The sequence below is a fragment of the Monodelphis domestica genome, chromosome 1 (genome assembly GCF_027887165.1).
Source record: "Monodelphis domestica isolate mMonDom1 chromosome 1, mMonDom1.pri, whole genome shotgun sequence".
NCBI classification, from domain to species: Eukaryota; Metazoa; Chordata; class Mammalia; order Didelphimorphia; family Didelphidae; genus Monodelphis; species Monodelphis domestica.
Window position 1 is genome coordinate 315,769,837 of NC_077227.1, and position 18,785 is coordinate 315,788,621.

General features: G+C 42.9%; 1 protein-coding gene and 1 non-coding gene across 6 annotated transcripts in view; both read right to left on the bottom strand.

Moving 5' to 3' along the window:
* INF2 (inverted formin 2) overlaps window positions 1-18,785 on the bottom strand; it is an 85,152-nt gene that overhangs the window by 36,482 nt on the left and 29,885 nt on the right. For all 5 annotated transcript variants that reach the window (XM_056811180.1, XM_056811179.1, XM_007473470.3 and 2 more), the window contains exons 2-5: window positions 8,428-8,827; window positions 4,714-4,829; window positions 4,083-4,242; window positions 2,754-2,787 (exon numbers count right to left, since the gene is read on the bottom strand). In XM_056811180.1, coding sequence (XP_056667158.1) covers window positions 2,754-2,787; window positions 4,083-4,242; window positions 4,714-4,829; window positions 8,428-8,818 — 701 coding nt within the window. In that variant the 5' untranslated portion in view covers window positions 8,819-8,827. The remainder of the gene's footprint in view (window positions 1-2,753; window positions 2,788-4,082; window positions 4,243-4,713; window positions 4,830-8,427; window positions 8,828-18,785) is intronic.
* On the bottom strand, window positions 924-1,049 carry LOC130456785 (U6atac minor spliceosomal RNA). The gene has a single exon (XR_008915820.1). It is a non-coding gene; the product is annotated as a U6atac minor spliceosomal RNA (small nuclear RNA).

Below are 18,785 nucleotides of genomic sequence, written 5' to 3' on the forward strand. Positions count from 1 at the left end.
AACATCTGTTTTTCAGTTATAGATATAGGGCAAACAGCTAGATATTAAGGAAAGAGAACTAGTAGACTGATGGAATCAGCCTGAAAAAGCAATAATCTTCCAGGTTCCTCCTAACTAAAATATGTTGTAGAGAATGAAACCATGACTAGGACAAACAGAATTTTTTCTGCCTTCCAAATGAGTACACCAATTTTCAGGGGCTGATTATGTAACCCCAGTCCTCATCCCCAGTAGGCTAAATAAAACTCTATCCTATCTTTTGCAGAACTTTCTATAGTATTAGCAGCCTAAAATGTTATTTCTACTTCTGGATCCTCAATGTCTAAACATGGTCATCTTTTTAAACATCGCTCATCTTAGTCTTGTAAGATCTTGACTTGTATTGCACCAATAGTAAATGTCTTAAAAAAAAAAAGGAATCAAGGTAAAAGTTGTGTCAGGAGGCAGGTTTCAGTTTGATAGAGGAGGAAAAATGTCCTATTACCAAGAGCCATTCAAAAGTAGAGTGCTTTGGATTAAAGTCTAAATTTTCAAGGAGCAGCTGAATCACAGGATTATAGATTTGAATGCCAACTTTCAATTTACGAATGAGGAAACTAAAGTTCAAGAGATAACTTGCCTAGAGCTAAACTGCTAGTAGCTATCTGAGGCAGAATTCAAACTCAGGTCTTCTTTGTTAGTTCCTACCCTTTGTTGATTATCCCCAATTTATTGGAAATAAATTTATCTTGTTTGTACATAATTGTTTGCATGTAGTCTTCCCCTTTAGACTGTGAGCTCCTTAGACTGAGAGCAGAGTGGTTTCTCTCCTTTTCTTTGCATCCCCAGAGTTTAGCACAATTCCAGGGACATAATAGACATTTAAAAAATGCTTGTTGACTTCATGGCTTCCAGGGCTCTAGCCACTGTGCCACCAACTGCCTAAGAAAACATGGCTTGATGCCACCGAGTAAGCAATGCTGTTTTAATTGTATAAGATTTAAAGGTCACCAGAACCTCTTTTCTCTCTATCAGGGGGAGAACTAACTTTCTCCCCTTTCACACATGACAACTTTTAGGCAGGGGCATGCCAATTTCAAATGGCTGGAAAGAGCAATTGGTAAAACTTCAGTTTGAGCATTTACACCTTGGAAATTGATAACCATTACAAATCAGTTCTTGATGTATCATTTTGTTGCTTGTCTAGATATAAGAAAGTGATGGTTAAATTGTTACAAAAGTAGATTAAACTTTAAGTGTGTCATAAGTATGTCCTCCCAGAGCTGGCTTGTTACATATTTACTAGAACACTTGATGGACACACTCTAGAGTGGATTCATGAGGTAGCACAGAAACCTCTGAAGCCACTCCCAAGAGATTCAGACCCATGCCAGTGAAGACAAGGGAGAGGAACCTTATAATAAGGTGATCTAAGACCGTACGTACAACTAGTTCAAACAAAGCTCAATTCAGATGGAGAGTTTTTACAGCCATGATACTGAGACTGATTCACTACTAAGGACGTTTGCAGACAATGGTTTGGCACAAATGGGTTGTGAGCCTACAAGGCTGGAGGAGTATTCATGCTGATGAGATCGAAGATCCTAATGAGCTAGCATTTACTGTTCTACTCCCCATCTCAATGAGTTTAATGAATAAAGGTGGGCTTGAGTTACAGTACAAACAAGGATGCACTGGAGATAGTTCCTACTAGCTCTTAGAGCTTATATTTTTAGTGGGAGCATATATATACCTTAGAAATTGGCAAATGCTACAAATCAGAATTTGATGTCTTGACTGACAGTTAGGTAGCTATGGAATAAAGCGCCGAGCCCCAAACTTGAGTTAAATCTGGCCTGAAATCCCTACTAGCCATGTGACTTTGGGCAAGTTATTTTTATTGCTGTTTGCCTCAGTTCCTTAACTGTAAAATGGGGGTAATAAGGGCAGCTGGGTAGGATACTGGATAGAGTGCCAAGTCTGGAGTCAGGGTGACGTGGGCTCATATCTGCCTTCCTATCTGTGTGCCATTCAACCCTGAATTCAACTACTCTGTCTTAGAAAAGAGTTTTAGAAAATGTGGGTTATCGTTGTTCTGAGGACCAAAAGAGAAAAAAGTGCTTAGCATGGTGCCTGGCATATATAAACTGCTATATAAATGTTAGTTATTACTATTGTCCTTGCTTTGTCGATTGTCTAAACTTAAAGTGATGGAGAAAATGTTAATGCCGATTAAATTAAAAGTGTTTGGAGAACTGGTTGTTAAACATTTGCCAGCATAACCCTGAGTAAAGTTACATAGCTCTAAATTAGGCTGTTCATGAATGAGGATAGAGGCAATATAGTGCAGGAGAAAGAGCACTGGATTTTATAGATTAAGGACATGGGTTCACATCTAGATTCTATTGGTTATTAGCATGGATATGAGTTCAGACCTTTCTCTAGGTCTCAGTTTCCTCATCTATGAAATGGGGGGTTGGACATGATCTCTAAAGTCCTTTTTCTTTTATGTCAATTTTAAATCTATGATTGGGACACTCCTGACTCCAGATGCAATGTGGAGTATAAGGCTGAGTGTCAAGATGGCCCCTGCTGAAGAGACAAGGAATAGCTCTCCACAGGGTACCCATTCTGAGAGGGGTTTTGTGTCAACAGCTGTTTTGGAAAGGTGATGGGAAGTGGTGAGATAGGAAGGAAGCCTGGAGGGGTTTTGGAGCCACACATTTAAATCTGAAAATGAAATGGGATGAGGGATGGGGAAAGCTGGAACTTACCTTAGTTTGGTTAAAATATCCAGCAACTGGAGACCTGGGAAAATTGAACCAAAAGCAATTATTGCACTTACTACCTCAGACAAGTCAGTGACTGTCACAGGGTAACAACCAGTCTATTGTCTCGCCTTGGAAAACCACACTGACCAATTTTTCTTTAATTGCAGTGAGGGGGTTATGGGGAGGAAGTGGAGGAAAGGACTGTTATCTTGGGTTTGACAGATGAGGAAAATGCAGCCCAAAGAGGGGAAGGAATGGCAGCAACCTAAGATCAAAGACAAGTCTGAGCCTGGTCTCCAGATCCCTAATTCTTGGGGTTGGGGTAAGGGAGGAGCCCAATATTTTCACTACACCAAATAATTAATCTATAGTTACCTGCTTACCCTCTCAGAAAGGGGGAGAGGGAGAGAAATTTGGAACTCAAAATTTTAAAAAAAGTTTGAAATTGGTTTTACACTTAATTTGAAAAAAATTATATAATTATATGATCTCTTTATAGAACTATAATTAAATTATAACACTATGCATATATAACATTTATGCATATAATATATTATTTCTATAGGAATATATGTGTATATATATTTATACTTGATATAAATATATATACACACATATGCATATACACATACACAAAACAGAAAGCAAGGTCTGTGCCATGTAGGCTAGGCTAGCTTGGATTTGCCAGGTGTAGAGACAGGAGGTTCTGGGTTCAAATTTGGCCTTAAATATTTCCTAGATATGTGATCTTAACTCCTACTGCCTAACCTTGGAACCAAGACATAGTATTGACTCTAAGATGGAAGGTAGGGGTTAAAAAAAAAAAGAATGTGTAACACTCAAAAAGTCTGTTTTAGGAATGCAAGGATTATCTGCCTGAGAAGGGTTAGGCAAGGAAAGGGGGGGTGTTCTGGGACAGATGAAATGCTAGCTAAGGGTCTCCAGGGCAGCAAGGAGAGGAACACCAGTTACAAAAATAAGAAAAAGAAGCAACAGTCCAAGGGAAAGAATTTAAATATCAGTTACTAAAAAGCGATTAGGATCAAAAGATTTCACTACAAATCCATGCTCAGTATATATTAGCTATGTGATCTTGGAAAAGTCTTTTCCTTTCTCTGGGCCTCCATATCCTCATCTTTAAAATATTTTCCCTCCCTCCTTCTTTCTCTCCCAGGGTTGTTGTGGTCCAAGGGCCTTGTGGACTTTTGGAGCTACAGAAAGGAACAAGTTGTTCAGTGGGTAAATGCTTGATCTCTCATTGAGGTCAGGCCAAGGCTTCCTTCCTGATTATGGCTTTTTCCTCAGGAAGGGAGAAGGGACAGTGTTGGCTACCAATGAATTCATTCCGGAGCTGAGTTCGGGCCCTGAGTTCCTCTGTGCCCAGGATGATGGCATTGATGACACTCAGCAGCGTGATGATGTAGGGAACATTGTCTGTGCTGGAGAGCTCGTTCATGATTACACTGAAGCGGTACTGCTGGCTCTTGACCACCTAGGTGTAAGGGACAGGAGGGAGAGATCAGAGGCTTCAGCTGGGTCCCATTCTCTCCCATGCTAGATGGCCCTATTAGCACTATTCCTTAGTGTCTAATTAGGAAATCTCTGTGGAAGGTATTAAGCATTCATCCTATTTCTCCTCTTAGCCTCACAGCTCACTGAGAACAAAGCCCTCTCATACTAGGGCACTGCCTGAATACAGAGTCCTGTCTCTCCTCTTTGGATTGGGTATTGTCCAAGGGAAGGGCTATAGCCTCCTCTTTCTCTGGCTCTTTCCCCCATTCTTGTCCTGGACTGTGTACGTAAGGCTGCCAGGAGTGGTGTATGTTTGTGAGTAACTGACTAGAGTAACTGACTAACTCTAGTTAGCCCAGAATTCCTGGCTTCTCAGTTCCTGTGTGTCTACCGCTGTGATTTCCAGGCTCCCTCTGGGATACTAGGGGCAAGCACTTTATCACAGTTTCACCTTATAGTGATCCAGGGCATCCAGGGTTTGCTTGTGGCCTTCAGGGGAGTAGATGGAGAGAGCAGCTAATAGCTCAAACACTTGCTTTTTGACCATCACATTAGATGTGTCCAGAGCTGCAGAGAGAAAGAAGATGAGAACATGAATGATATTTGTCTTCCTTGTGTGAGAACTTATTTTTCATATGCTGTATTAATTCCTACGTATTAGGGAGAATTACTGTGCATTTCTGTGTCTGGGATCTGGGTCAGAGATACCATCCAGTCTGCTGCATTTTCTTTGTCCTTAGGAATCCCAAGGAATGTCTTCCTTTTAAACAGAATTTGATTAATAAATGATGGGGACAATGGTTCTTTTCCTGTGTATGAGACCTGTCCACTTGTGGGGATGGGCAGGGGTGGATAGGTTGATGGACCACTTCTTAATTAGCTATCACCAATTAAAGCTGTCTTGGGGTGGTCAAGGAAGGGATGAATAAAGAGCTCCTAAAAATCTTTTTTTTATTAAGTATTTTTACACTTCCCAGCCCAGCTTGGGTTATCCCTGGTTACTAGAGTCATGGAGACCTGTATCACTTTATCAGTTATGATGCTGGCCTAAGCAATAAACCTGACATAATCATAATAAACTTGTATTATCATCCCCCCCCCCATTAGTCTCTCAAGATAATTTTAATCATAAAGTTAACAGTGAGCTCAGCCTTACTTGAATTTCCATAATACTTTCAGTTTAAGCCACTCAAGAATCTCAGAATGCCTTTCTTGGAAGGACCTTAGAGATCACTCATTTAATAGATGAGTGACCACAGGCTAAGAAAAGGGTAGTAACGTGCCCAGGTTCACCAGGCTACACATTTTGCTCTCCAATTGTCTTCTGTGTTTTCTCTCCCTGGACCCAGGTTCTTTGAGGACAAGGTTGGGGGGAACAGAGGAGGGTCTGCTATGTCCATCTCTTTTAGAACTCTGAGCTCCCAAAGGGCAGGGCCTGGGTATGTTGGTCCAGTTCCTGTTCTTACTGCCTTAGGCTTGGAATGGATCTTCAGATATGTCTATTTTATGTTTCTTCTTGAGGAACCAGTGCCCTTTCCTGGCTTAAGTAGCCTTATGGGTCAGGGTCTTTAAATTCCCATCATCTAACTGGCTATCGTGGTAAAACCTGGGTTTGGCACTGGCTCCAAAAGTAATGGGGTTGCGGGGGGGGGGGGGTCCTCACAGCACCCTCACCCTTGGTCCATTAGCTCTAGGTTCCCTGGCTGTCAATACCCAGCCCACTCTAAGGATTTTTCTGTGAGAATTTTTCTCTTCCTGCTGGCACATGTAAATGTGTCTGTTTTTTTTTCCCTCTAACTCAGCACCAACTGTTATTTTGATAGACGAAGGCTGGATATTGAGCGTTGTCTTCCCCAACCCCATCAATTCCAGGCATTTCAAATGCATGTGGGTTTGGGTTTTTCCCCCGCCTGACCTGCTTTCTGAAGCACTTGGGTAGAAAGAACAAGTCCTGAATAGATGCTAACTAAGCCAGGCTACACCCACGGGCACTTGGGGTGCTTCCTGTGTCTCACTTGTTAGATGTCTTCCAGCTACTCAGTGGAGGGCATTCAGGGCATTGAGGGAAGCCATCCAGAGAAGTGCCCTGCCTCCCTCCTCAGTCTGTGTGAGGGATCCAGATTATACCAAGATCCCAACATCTCTAATCTGGTTGTGAAATGGACACAATCCCATTGGCTGAAAGGCCTCCCTGGGTCTTGGATTTCCTGTCTGAAAAATGATGGAGTTTGACTGAATGATTTCTAAAATCTGAAATTTTATATTCTACTGTTCTTTCTCCCTAACATGCCATACTATATATCCCACTTCCATTCCTGAGAGGCAGATAGGTGGTATGGTGCACAGAGTACTAGGTTTGGAGTCAGGAAGACCTGAATTTAAATCAAGTTTCAGATACTTAATGGCTGTGTGACTGTATGCAAGTCATTTAACCTCTCAGTTTCCTAAAAGGTAAAATGGGGATAATAATAGCACCTACTTCCCAGGGTTGTTGTGAAGAGTAAATAACAATTGTAAAGCATTTAGCACAGTGCCTGGCATATTGTAAGTGCTACATAAAAGTTAGTCATTATTATTATCAGCACCAGACCTTACTTCAAATCTGTCCTCTAACATTTAATTATTGGATATCTCTGTGCAGGTCACTTTATTTTTGTTTGCTTCAGTTTCCTCATCTGCAAACTGGGAATGATAACAGAACCTCTCTCCCAGGATTGTTGTGAGGATAAGACAAAGTAATATTTGTAAAGTGTTTTGTAAAACTTAAAGGGCTACATACATTTCATTATTATTTATCGTTATTATTGAACCCAGGACCTGCTTCCTGAATATTTATATTTTTGTAAGGAGAAACTGTAAAATTGCAACATACTTTGTAATCCTTAAAGCACCATCCATTACTATTTTGACCAATCCCCAAGAGACTTCTGAACTACATGCAGAAAACCCAATGAGGGAGGCACCATGTAAAATGATGTGGATATTGACAAACTATGGTGGATTTGAAGGTCTATCTGTCCAAAAGCCCAGTTCTGGAACACCAAGTCTGGAATCAGGAGGACCTGGTTAAATTTGGCCTCAGCCACTTCCTAGCTGTGTAACACCGGGCAAATCACTCTTTCAGCCTCAGTTTCTTCCTTTGTAAAATTAGGGTAAACTCTCTGTGTTCCCTTCAAGCTCTGTGCTCCAATGATTATTAGGCATATCTCCTATTTTCCCTGACCAGACTTCAGCTCTGTGAAGGCAGGTTCTAGTTCTTCTAACTCTCCCAGATTCCCATATTCTCAGCATTGGAATGGAGCATCTAGTCTCACTTGTACCTGAATAAGGTACAAGCTTCTTCAGCTCTCACTGGCATTACTCCACACAACATATCCGAAGAGAGTCTGTACCCACTTGGGCAGCATTTAGGTTTACCTTATGTTTTGAGTTGCCCAGAATTTTGGTGACATTGGACATTAACAAATACCACACCCGGAGTCTAAGCCCAGATAAAATAGTGGCACAGCCTGGGCTGCAGATTACAACCATTAGGGCTGGCAGGCATATCAGAGATTAAATTCCATCCCTCATTATACTGAAGAGAAAAGTGGGGGGAAAAAGTAGCTCCCTTTCATATAGAACTCTAAATTTTCTTTTCTTTCTTTTTTTTTTAAGTCTTAGGATCAATACTAAATATAGGTTCCAAGGCAGAAGAGCCATAAGGGCTAGGCCACTGGAGTTAAATGATTTGCCCAGGTCACACTGCTAGAAAGTTTCTGAGGCCAGATTGGACCCCAAGACCTCCTATCTCCAGTCCTGGTGCTCTATTTATTGAATGACCTAGTTGTCCTGTATTTTAAGTTTTTTAAAGGACTTTCTTTGCAGTAACCCTTGTGAGGCATGTGGAATAATTTCCATGTTATAGTGAAGAAAACTGAGCCCTAGGATAGATCAAACATTTGGCCCATGGGCACAAATCCAGTTAGTGGCTGAGAGAGAATTTGAACCCAGGTCCTGGGACACTGGGGGTGTCAATGATAAAACAGTTGTTCCTCTCCCCCCACCCCCAACACAGTCTTCCCTCCCACGATTAGCTGCCTTTGGCACTAACTGCCCAGTTCCTCCCATGCCCGTGACCCTTCTCTCCCTGGCCAGTCTCTTGGTGGTGGCAGCCAGCCCTTACCCTCAGAAAGCTTGCACACATAGCCCTGGTTGCTCAGGATGTACTCAATTCCCTGCTGGGAATTCATCACAGCTCGCACACAGCTGATGCAGGTGAGCTGCAACAAGGCATCGGCGATTCTTGCCACACCCCGGCCTGACAGCCGGGCCAGAGCCTCTAGCAGCAGGTCAAGTCCACTTTGCTCTAGGAACTGCACCAGCCAGCCATCGTCGCTGCTCTCTAGCCGCTTGCGCAGTCCAGAGTAATTAACCACAGAGGGCATTTGCAAGAGGCGAATGCATAGCTCGGGCTCGGCATTCTCCAGGTTGGCCTCTGTGGGATCTCCATCCTGGGGTCCCAGCTTTTCCTTCAGGGCTGCCCATTTCTTCTGCACACCCTCCTTTCCTGACATCTTGCCAGCCTGGGTAAGGGATGGAAAAAGAGAGAAAATAAATATATATGTATATATACATATAAAAATTATAAAAATATTAAGATATAGTATTAATATGTATTTAAGTCCTTATCCTCTGTCTTAGAATTAATACTGTGTATTGGTTTCAAGGTAGAAGAGTGGTAAGGGCTAGGCAATGGGGGTTAAGTGACTTGCCCAGGGTCACACAGCTAGGAAGTATCTGAGAACAGATTTGAAACCAAGACCTCCAATCTCCTGGCTTGTCTCTATCTACTTAGCCACCCAGCTTTCCCCAGAAACCAGATATAGTAGAATAGTATATACCCCTCAGTCACAAGTCAAAAGGGAATGCTGGAAAAAAGAATCAGTCTAAGGAAGTAGCCCCATCCTAGGAGACAAGAGACATAAATTCTGATCCCAGTTTCTACCGCTAACTTTACAGTGTCACTGGGGAAAAGTTACTTGATAGCTGTGAATAACAGATTCTATTTCTCATTTTTAATTTTAAAGATGTGGAAACTGATGTTCATATATGGAAAGGAAGGAAGGAAGGAAAGAAGGAAAGAAAGAAAGAGGAAGGAAGGAAGAAAGAGAGAGAGAGAGGGAGGGAGGGAGGGAAAGGAAAGGAAAGGAAAGGAAAGGAAAGGAAAGGAAAGGAAAGGAAAGGAAGAAAGATTTACTAAATACTGACTGTATGCCAGGTACAATGCTTAGCACTTAAAGATAGTATGTTATTTGAGGCTTACAACAACCCTGGAGGGAGGTGCCATGATTATCCCCATTTTACAGTAGAGTTAACTGAGGCAAACAAAAGCCCAAGTATCTGAAACCTTGAATTCAGGTCTTTCTGACTCCAGGTTTAGTACTCTATTCACTCTACCAGTTAGCAGCCTCTCAATTAGAAATGGTCTAGGATTCAGGAGATGGACAGCTAGGTGGCTAAGTAGATAGAATGCTGGGCCTGGAGTCAGGAATATTCATCTTTCTGAGTTCAAATTTGACTTCAGAGACTTAACAGTTTTCTAGACCATGGGCAAGTTACTAAATCCTGTTGCCTCAGTTTCTTCATCTGTAAAATGAGCTGGAGAAGGAAATGCCAAACCATTGTAGTATCTCTGCCAAGAAAACCCCGAATAGGGTCAGGAAGAGCTAGACATGACTGAAAAATGGTCTAACAATCACAGGACTCAGGAGACATGAATGTGACATTTGATGTTAAAATTAATCAATAAAATGTGATAGCACCTCCCACTTCTGAACCTTGGCATAGGCTGTCCCCTATGCCTGAAATGAGCACAGGGATTCTACTTTCCATTAAATTGCTTTTAAAGTCCCTTTCCTTTTCCTTAATATCTTCTACCATAAAATGAAGACACTGGATGAAACTCTCTCTAAAATGTCATCTAGCTCTCAAAGTATTTGACTCCATGATTCTCTAGTTAACTAGTAGTTCCAAGAGTTGACCCATGGGAAGGTCTGACTATCCTCTCTGATGTCCCCTTAAAGGTAAGGTCTTCCTCAGCTGCTCTTAGAGACTGTCAACAGTGGTACCTTTATAACATTAAGAATCAAACACTTGAAAGGAGAACCAAGTGCCCAGTGCATGACAGGAAATTCTCATGTATCTGTGAGGGCACAAAAGTGGGAAAAGGGTCTAACTCAGGCAAGGGCATGGGAACACATCTGTCTTCCTAGGCAGAAGAGTCCAGTCTTTGAGGGCAGGTATACTTCCTTTTATTTGTATCCACAGAATGTAGAACAATTTTTAGCACAGAGTAGGTGCTTTAAAAAAATGCTAGATGACTGACAGTAGTTTTAGTTCTGACAACCTATACTTGTACTCCCACCATCCTCATCCTGCTCATTACTCTGGCTGTCCATCTCTAGCATTCTAGTTCCATATCCGCAAGCACAGATACAATGGAGAAAAGACTAGTTTATGATTTTTTTATTGTCCTCTTCCTTTGGATGTCCCAGGCAATAAACATTATGTGCTTATTATGGGCAGGGCTCCATGCTGGGGGGCCCAAATATTGAAAATGACATCATGGTTACCCTCAAGGAGCTGACAGTGTAATCGAGAGTATTCAACATATGTTCAGATAGTTTAAAATTAGGTATAAAATGTGACTGAGGCAAAGGAGAGATCTGGACAAAGTGCTCTTGGAAAACAGGGGGGAAGAATGAATGGGGGGGTAGAGCAGGGAGGGCTCCATGAAGGAGTTTGCTCATGGAGGGAGATCTAGAAGAAAACGGTTTCAACGGGGGATGTTGTTTTGTCCTTAGTTTCTGAAGAGAACCAGTGACATTATGGGATGATGTCTTGACTCATACTTGAATTAGATTTAAGTGAGGCAGAGTAGCATGGAGTCATCAGCCTCACTCCGTCTTCTAGTGTCAATCAAGTCCAGTGGCAAGACAAAAGTCAGAATGACTGGTGATGGCCAGGGATGCAAAGGATGACCTTAGCATATTTGATGTCTGATTAAGTTCTATGTATTTCATAGAGCCTGCTTTCAGCTGCTTTCATGGCATTGGAACAATTTTTTCTCATCCACCCATTCCACCAGAAGTTTTCATATGCTTAGGGTACCAGTATTAGATGTCAGGGTCACACAGCTAGGCAGTATCCGAAGCTTTGAATTCAGGTCTTTCTGACTCCAGGCCCAATATCCTATTGTCTGTACCACTTAGCAGTCTCTCAAGAACCCCTAGAATTGGGCTAGGATTCAGGAGACCCCCCCTCCCCTGGCCCCAACAACTCATCAACAGGTTACCCTCACGCTGGTTTAGCCCATCTGCTGAGATGATCTACCAGAGTATGGCTGCTGCACATGCTAAACTTTCTTAGAGTCATGGGTGAGAGTTGAATGTCAGATGGACCCCAAAAGCAGATAAGCAGCCCAGAAAAGGACTAGGCAAACCCTCACACCAGAGGTGCTAGCCCTCCTTGAACATCCCATACACTCCAACAGGAAGAGACAAGGACAGAGTATGTTCCAGGACTGGGAAATGGGTCAGCCTGTGCAAACACAAAGAGATGGAAGAGGGCAGGATGAGGCTGGGAATAATCTGAAACTACTGAAAGATAGTTTGGGGTCTGAATGTAGAAGGCTTGAATGCTAAGCTTCTCTTTTGTCCTATAAACAACAGGAAGCTCCTGCAAGTGCCTGTAAATGCTTAGGTACCTTAGCATTCTCAGGGAATTAAAATGATTCATATCTTCAACTCTTTCTTCCTCCCTCCCTCCTTTCCCTTCTGTCTTTCCTCCCTTCCCTTCCATTTTAGAACAATACTATGTATTGGTTCTAAGGCAATCAAGGTTAGGCAATGTGGGCTAATACATGCCTAGGGTCAGGCAGCAGGTGTCTAAGGCCAGATTTGAACCCAGGACCTCCTATCTCTAGGCCTGTCTCTCAATCCACTGAGCCATCCAGCTATCTCCCAAATAACATTTCCCCCATCCTTTTTCCCCAAATGGAGTGTTTCTCTACATTTTGGATTATAGAAATGGATACTCAGAAACAAGAGTAGAGGCCCACAGATGGAATATAGGAAAAAAGGCAGGATGACCTAGTGGAAATAAGTCAGGAGAACTGGGTTAAAATGCTGGTTTTGTAATTTCCTACTCGTTTGACTTTAGGCGAATCATTTCCCAATTCTGGGACTCAGCTTCCTTATCTGGAGTGGGACTAAACTGCCCCTGAGGTCCTTTTTAGGTCTAAATCTATGGACCCGACGGGAGGTTGATTGGTGCTTTTGCAGGGGTCACTGTCCATTCTTTATTACAGAGGTCCTCTCTCTCCAGGCCTATATAGACTTCAGCCCAGTGGCCCTTCAGAAGCACTTGGCTCTTAGGACTCATGGGTTTGACTCACTAAAATGGAATGTCCTGGTCAGACTGTAGGGTGGGAACTTGGCTCAGGCTGGGGCCCAGGTGTTCCTATCAAAACCCACCCTGTCCTAGGGCTCTGTTGCTGGAGGCAAGGAGAGGCCAGGCCAGGGGCATATAAGGGAAGATTTCTGTATCATACAATATGTTATTGATCTGGATGCTGCCCCCACCCAAAACAAGACATCCAATCCAACTAGAGGCTGCCTTTCTTCTCTTACCTCCCAAACCCTAAGGTTCTGGGCTACTTATCCAGTGACAGAGTCTTGAGGGGGAAGGGGAAAATGTGGCTTGTAGGGAGGAGCCCCCAGCTCCATGGGTGTGGAGGGCCCAAGCACAGAGCCAAAATCTGAAACAGTACCAAGCAGACCCTCCCTATGTACAGAGTCCAGTGGGTCAAAGTCCAAAGGTGGGGAGGAAGAATTAAAAAAAAAACAACCAATTATCTCACTGACTTTTCTTCCTTCCCAAACTTCTAGCAGGGTGTAGAGGGAGGGAGAAAGAAAGTTTCCTCCCCTCTTCAGGCCTTGGAAATCATATTTAACATGAGGGGATTAGACAAGATCATTATAGTTTCTATCCTTCTGAAATCCATGGTTCTATGAAGACTTCACCTCCTCCATGAGGGTTTCTTAGACTGACTCCCACCCACTTTAGTCACTCTAACAAAATCCCTTTCCTCAATCCTCAGAATTTAGGTATCTAACCACTGGAAATAAAATATAGTAACAGGCTTGTCAATATTTATTTATTCTTCCTACCTGTGTGACCAGGCAAAGAAAGGTGGGTCAATTACATGGCCACAAGGAGACAACAGCTGGACAGTTACAACGGTTCTATTGAGATCACCCCTTTGGGTGAGACTCACAAGAAGGAGGGGTGGAGAAGTTATGAATTGCATGGGTGGACTGCTTATCTAAGGGAGATCTTAGAGTCATCAAGGACACAAAGTTCACCAGGCTGGGGGGCAATTTAAGCAAAGAGGCTGTTTTCTTCTCCATCCCCAGGGTTCCTGGGGAGCAGTGTTCTCTCATCTCAAACAGCTGGCTCCTGAGGGTTCAACACAGTCTTTCTGCCAGGATACCATCCCAAATGTTCATACAGCTATTTGTGCCTGCCAGGTGGTACAGCCTTCTGAGTGCGTATGATCTGATCAACCACAGTTGGATACACTGTACACTGACCCTGACATAGTAATGTCATTTTGGAACTCTTAAAGCATGAAGGACAACAAACAATAACAATCTCTCTGAGCTGGGAGTTAAGGATTGTCACTCATGACAATTTATAGAGTTCATTCCTTCTCCCACAAAAGCCTTCTATGACAAGTCCCCAAGTCCTTTCTTATCTATCTCTTCCATCCCTTCCCCCCCAATGAATGTTCTTTTTGGAGAAACTTTTGATTCCTATATTCTCCCCTGCCTCCTCTATCATCCTCCAAAGTTTCTGAACATGGGTACCAGGCTGCCATCTCCATCTGCCCCAGATTTCTTTGGTCACGAATACTCCTGACTCACAGGAAGTCTCTCTCCATCCCAGGCATCTGTGGGAGTAATTGGAGGAAAAAAGTCTACAAGATTCTGATTCTGGCAAAAATTTGCTCTGTGACCTTAGTCAAGACCCTTCCTCTTCTTGGGCTCCAATCAGTGAAATGAGAGGCTGGATTAGGCCGTCTCCTAAAGAGACTTTTCTGACATCCTCTGACTTGATTTTAGTTGCCTTTTCTGAACTCCTACAGAATTCTAGTGTTCTGGGATGGGTTTCTTGCTTATCTGGCCATATTCTGAGCTGTTCAAAGGCAGAGTCCAGAATTTTCTTCCATCTCCTCTCAGAGGCAGCTGGGCAAATAAAGTGGGAGGGAGAATATAGGGCTCAGCCCATTGAGACTGGGTAATGGTACTTATAGCTTCAACACAGGTGCCCAGAGTCTTCATATCTTGCCTAATGCTCCTGGCTGGCATCTGATTGGCCCCAGTCAGTGAGTGCAGGCTTGGGAAGGAAGGAGGGAGAAGCCCAGATCTGTTTTTGTTTTTGTGTGTATTTTTTTAAAAAGTTGCTTAGAGCAATTCAGGTTGGAGGGTTTTTCCCATGACTTCTATTTAGAATCTGGTATCCTGTTCCCAGGCTATTCTGATCCCTCTGATTATTTCAGGCACAGCCTGTCTAGCCTGCCTTCAATGCTCAGTGCTTTGCTGTAGGCAGAACTGTGACATCAGCAAAAGTCCCTTTTTTGTTGCTTTAACAAAACAGAGACACAAGAAAACAAGAAAATATATTGCATCAAAATAGCTAGGCAAAATACAACTGGAAAAAGCAATGATAATGACCAGGCAAGTTTATTAAAAGAAAGGAGAGCTGAATGTGTTACATTTTCAAGGAAAGACTTGAACATGAAGAGTAGAAAAGGACCCCCAGACTTCTATTTAAGATGGAATCTTAAAATATGGTAAAGAAGCTTTGACCTCTGAGGATGTCATCTTAATAGTTACTGTATTCACAATTAAAACATCTTAGTATCATTTTGAAAATAGTTTTTACTTTATGGCCCCTTGAAAGGGACTTGGGGACCCCCAGGAGTCCCTGGACTATACTCTGAGAAATACTACTCCAGTCTACTTTCCCTCCCAGAGAGGAAGGTAGGTGGTGAAGTGGATAAATTCAAACCTAGCCTCAAACACTTACTAGTTGCGTGACCCTGGGTAAATCATTTAATCTCTACCTATATCAGTTCATACTGTAATATCAGGATAATAGTAGCATCCTCCTCCTAGGATTCTTGTGAGGGTCAAATTAGATGATATTTGAAAAAACTTAGGCCAGTGCCTGGCACCTAGTAGGCACTTAATAACTGCTTATTCCCTTTTCTTCCCTCTGCAGCGATTGATCCCTTTACATAGTATATAGCTAGGGGAGAGCTATAGTTTTGCCTTAAGGCAACTGTGCAGTGGGTAGAATGACAGGTCTGAGGTTCAAATCTGTCCTCATACTCTTTCTAGTTGTGTGGCAGACTCTGGGCAAACCTTGTTTGCCTAGCCCTTGCTGCTCTTCTATCTTAGAATCTACTGACAGAAGGCAAGAATTTTTAAAAAAAGACAACCTGCTGACAGGGGGTGAGAGAAGCAGAATCTCCTCAGTTCACTCCTATCAAGTCAGGCAGATCAGGAGTTTCCGGGACTTCCAAGGTAGGATGGGAGGTATTTTTAGCTCTTCTATGAGCCCCCAATTTTTGGCTGCCTAGCAACAAGAAAGGAGGAAAAGCACACTGGAGATTTCCAAGACAGCCTTCCCATCCTTGAAGGCGGTGGTGATGACAACAGCAGCAGCAGTAGCAGGAGCAGCAGGAGCAGCCCCAGAGTGACAGGAACTCCACTAAGTGGTCCAGCACCTGGAGGAAGTGAGGGAGGAGGGCCCTGGAGAGAGTAAGTCTGGAGAAGACTTAAAAAGGGTCCATAATAAGTACCTATGTATTTAAAGGGTTGTTTTTGGAAGGATACGACCTGTCCTTTTTAGCCCCAGAACCAAAAACAAGGTTCGATGGAGACAAATTACAAGAAAGCAAATTTCAGTTTACTACAGAGAAATTTCTACTGGTCACAGGTAGCTCTCCACCACTGGAGATTTCAAGAGGAGCCTGGATTAACACTTAGTAGGGACATAGGATCATATTGCAAATTTAGACCTAGAAGGGACCCCCAGACACTATCTAATCCATCTCCCTAACTTTATTAATTTTACAAAGGGCAGTTAGGTGGTACAGTGGATCGAGTACCAGGTCTGTAAACAGGAAGACAGCTTCTTAAGTTCAAGTTTGGCCTCAGACACATACTGGTTGTGTGTCCTTGGGCAACCTGTTTGCCTCAGTTCCCTCATCTGTAAATGTCAAACCACTCCAGTATCTCTGCCAAGAAACTCCAAATGGGGTCATGAAGAGTTGGACATAAATGAAACAATTCAACAACAATATTACAATTGTCTGGAAAGGGTCCAGAGAAATTGGTCAACTTGCCTAAAGTCACACAGATGAGCAAAAAGGAGGGCTGGGATTTGAGCCCAAATCTCTTGACTCCAAATCCAACTGGATAGAGGGAACTTTTCAAATACAGTCTGGACTAGATATCCTTAAAGGTCTGGGGAGATGAGAAGAGAGAGGATAGAAGCTATCCCCACCCCCCCCCCCCTTAGAAGAGAATAAAGACCACATTAGACAATAAGAAGCAAGGCCAACCCTGCAGATGTTTTCTCCTCCCTTGGGATCCTTTGTTACAAAGTTCTTATCGGCTTTCATTATCACTGAGTATCCCTAAGCATCAGGAAATCACACAGGAAGTTACTGCTTGATGAGCAAATGAGGTCTGTGGAGAGTTCTGGGATGAATCTGAACAAAACAGGCTCTTCCTTCTGAAAGTTCCCTCAGCAGTCATTAGCTTCCCAAGAGGAATTTGCCCTTTTAGAGTTAGGATATGGGACTGGGTTCTAGTCCAGACTAGAATCCTAATCTCCTCTGTGCACCAGTTCATCCATCTATGAAAACATAAAGGTAAGAGTAGACACCCTTCTGCTTCTCACATTCTCTGTGTTACAACTGATTCTAAGTGGGGCCAGGAGAAGGGGTGGGAGGATTTTCAAGGCAGTGGCAAAGGATTTATTTCCAGCTCTTATCCCTATGACAAACTCTGCCCAGCTCCAGCCCTTTCGGCATTGACCAGAGAGCCTTAAGCACCCTGGCCAGTAAGCCTCACCATGGGCTGTGTGAACAAACGTCTGATTCATGGTCCATCAGTATGGAAGCATTCTTGGCACTGTGACAATGCTTTCAGAGAAACAGCTGCCCTGGCTCGGAGCCTGGCCTCTCCTTAACTGTTTATGCCACTGCTACAAGGTTCTTTGAGTTTGGGCTAAACCCTGTAGTCTCTTCTACATCCTGTGCCCATGGTGCCACTCCACCCTGAAAGTAATCTCTGAAACATGTCCTGAGGACCTGCCCCTTCTAGCCCCACCCACTAGAGGCAGCCCCAACCCTAGATAGCCAAGTGTGCCCAGAACACAGGGGAAATATTGAGTGGGGAGGGTTCAATAATAAATGTATGGAGAATTTTCTGGATGTAAGTGAAAAAAACACTCACCTGGGGAGGCAGGAGATTTGGGTTTTAATCAGTATGACAGTGAACTGAACACTGGAGATGTAAGTTCAAATCTCAATGCTGCCATTTACTTATCTATTAATTAATAGAATTCGATTTTTCTTCCTCCTGCCCCTCTCCTTACCAAAACCCAAACCAAACCAAAACTAAAATCCCTATAATATAATCTGGTAAAAAAAAATTCCCTCATTGATTACATCCAAAAAATATATGTCTTATTCTGCAGAATCTGACCTCTCTTGTTAAGAGGTGTAGAGTATTCTCCATGACTGATCCTATAGCACCACAGATGGTCATTGCAGCTTGTGAAAATAGCTTTCCAGTGGTAAACTGGATAAAATGCCAGACATGAATTCAAATCTAGCCTCAGACTCTTATTAGCTATGTAACTCTGAGTTGCCTCAGTTTCCTCATCTGTAAATGGAGATACAATAGCTATGTCTCAAGGTTGCTGTGATCATGAAATAAGAATACTTGCAAAATGATTTGCAAACCTTAAAAGCTCCTTTAAAAAACCCAAAGTATATCTATAGTTTAACTGCCCCCCCCAAAAGCTCCCTATATGATTAATTATTATAACAGCTAAGACTTTCTATTTGTTTGCATGACCTTAAATAAATGACTTCTCTCTAAGAAGAGGAATAACATTCTCTTCATAACTTACCTCACAAGAAAAGTGCTTTATAAATCTAGACGCAGGATAGAAATGGGAGCTTGTCTAATGGTGACTAGTAGTACTAGTAGCTAGCAGTTCTCTGAAACAATTCCCAGGGATCCTGTTTCCCCAGGGGCATAGACTGGATTTGCAAACACTTGTCTGTCCCATAGCCTGATGGAATGCTAAGCAAACTGGATAGGGAGAGAGGGATTAATCCCTTTGGAACTTATACCCAAACTGCTCAGGTCCCAAGTAAAAGAAGTCAAGGGCAAA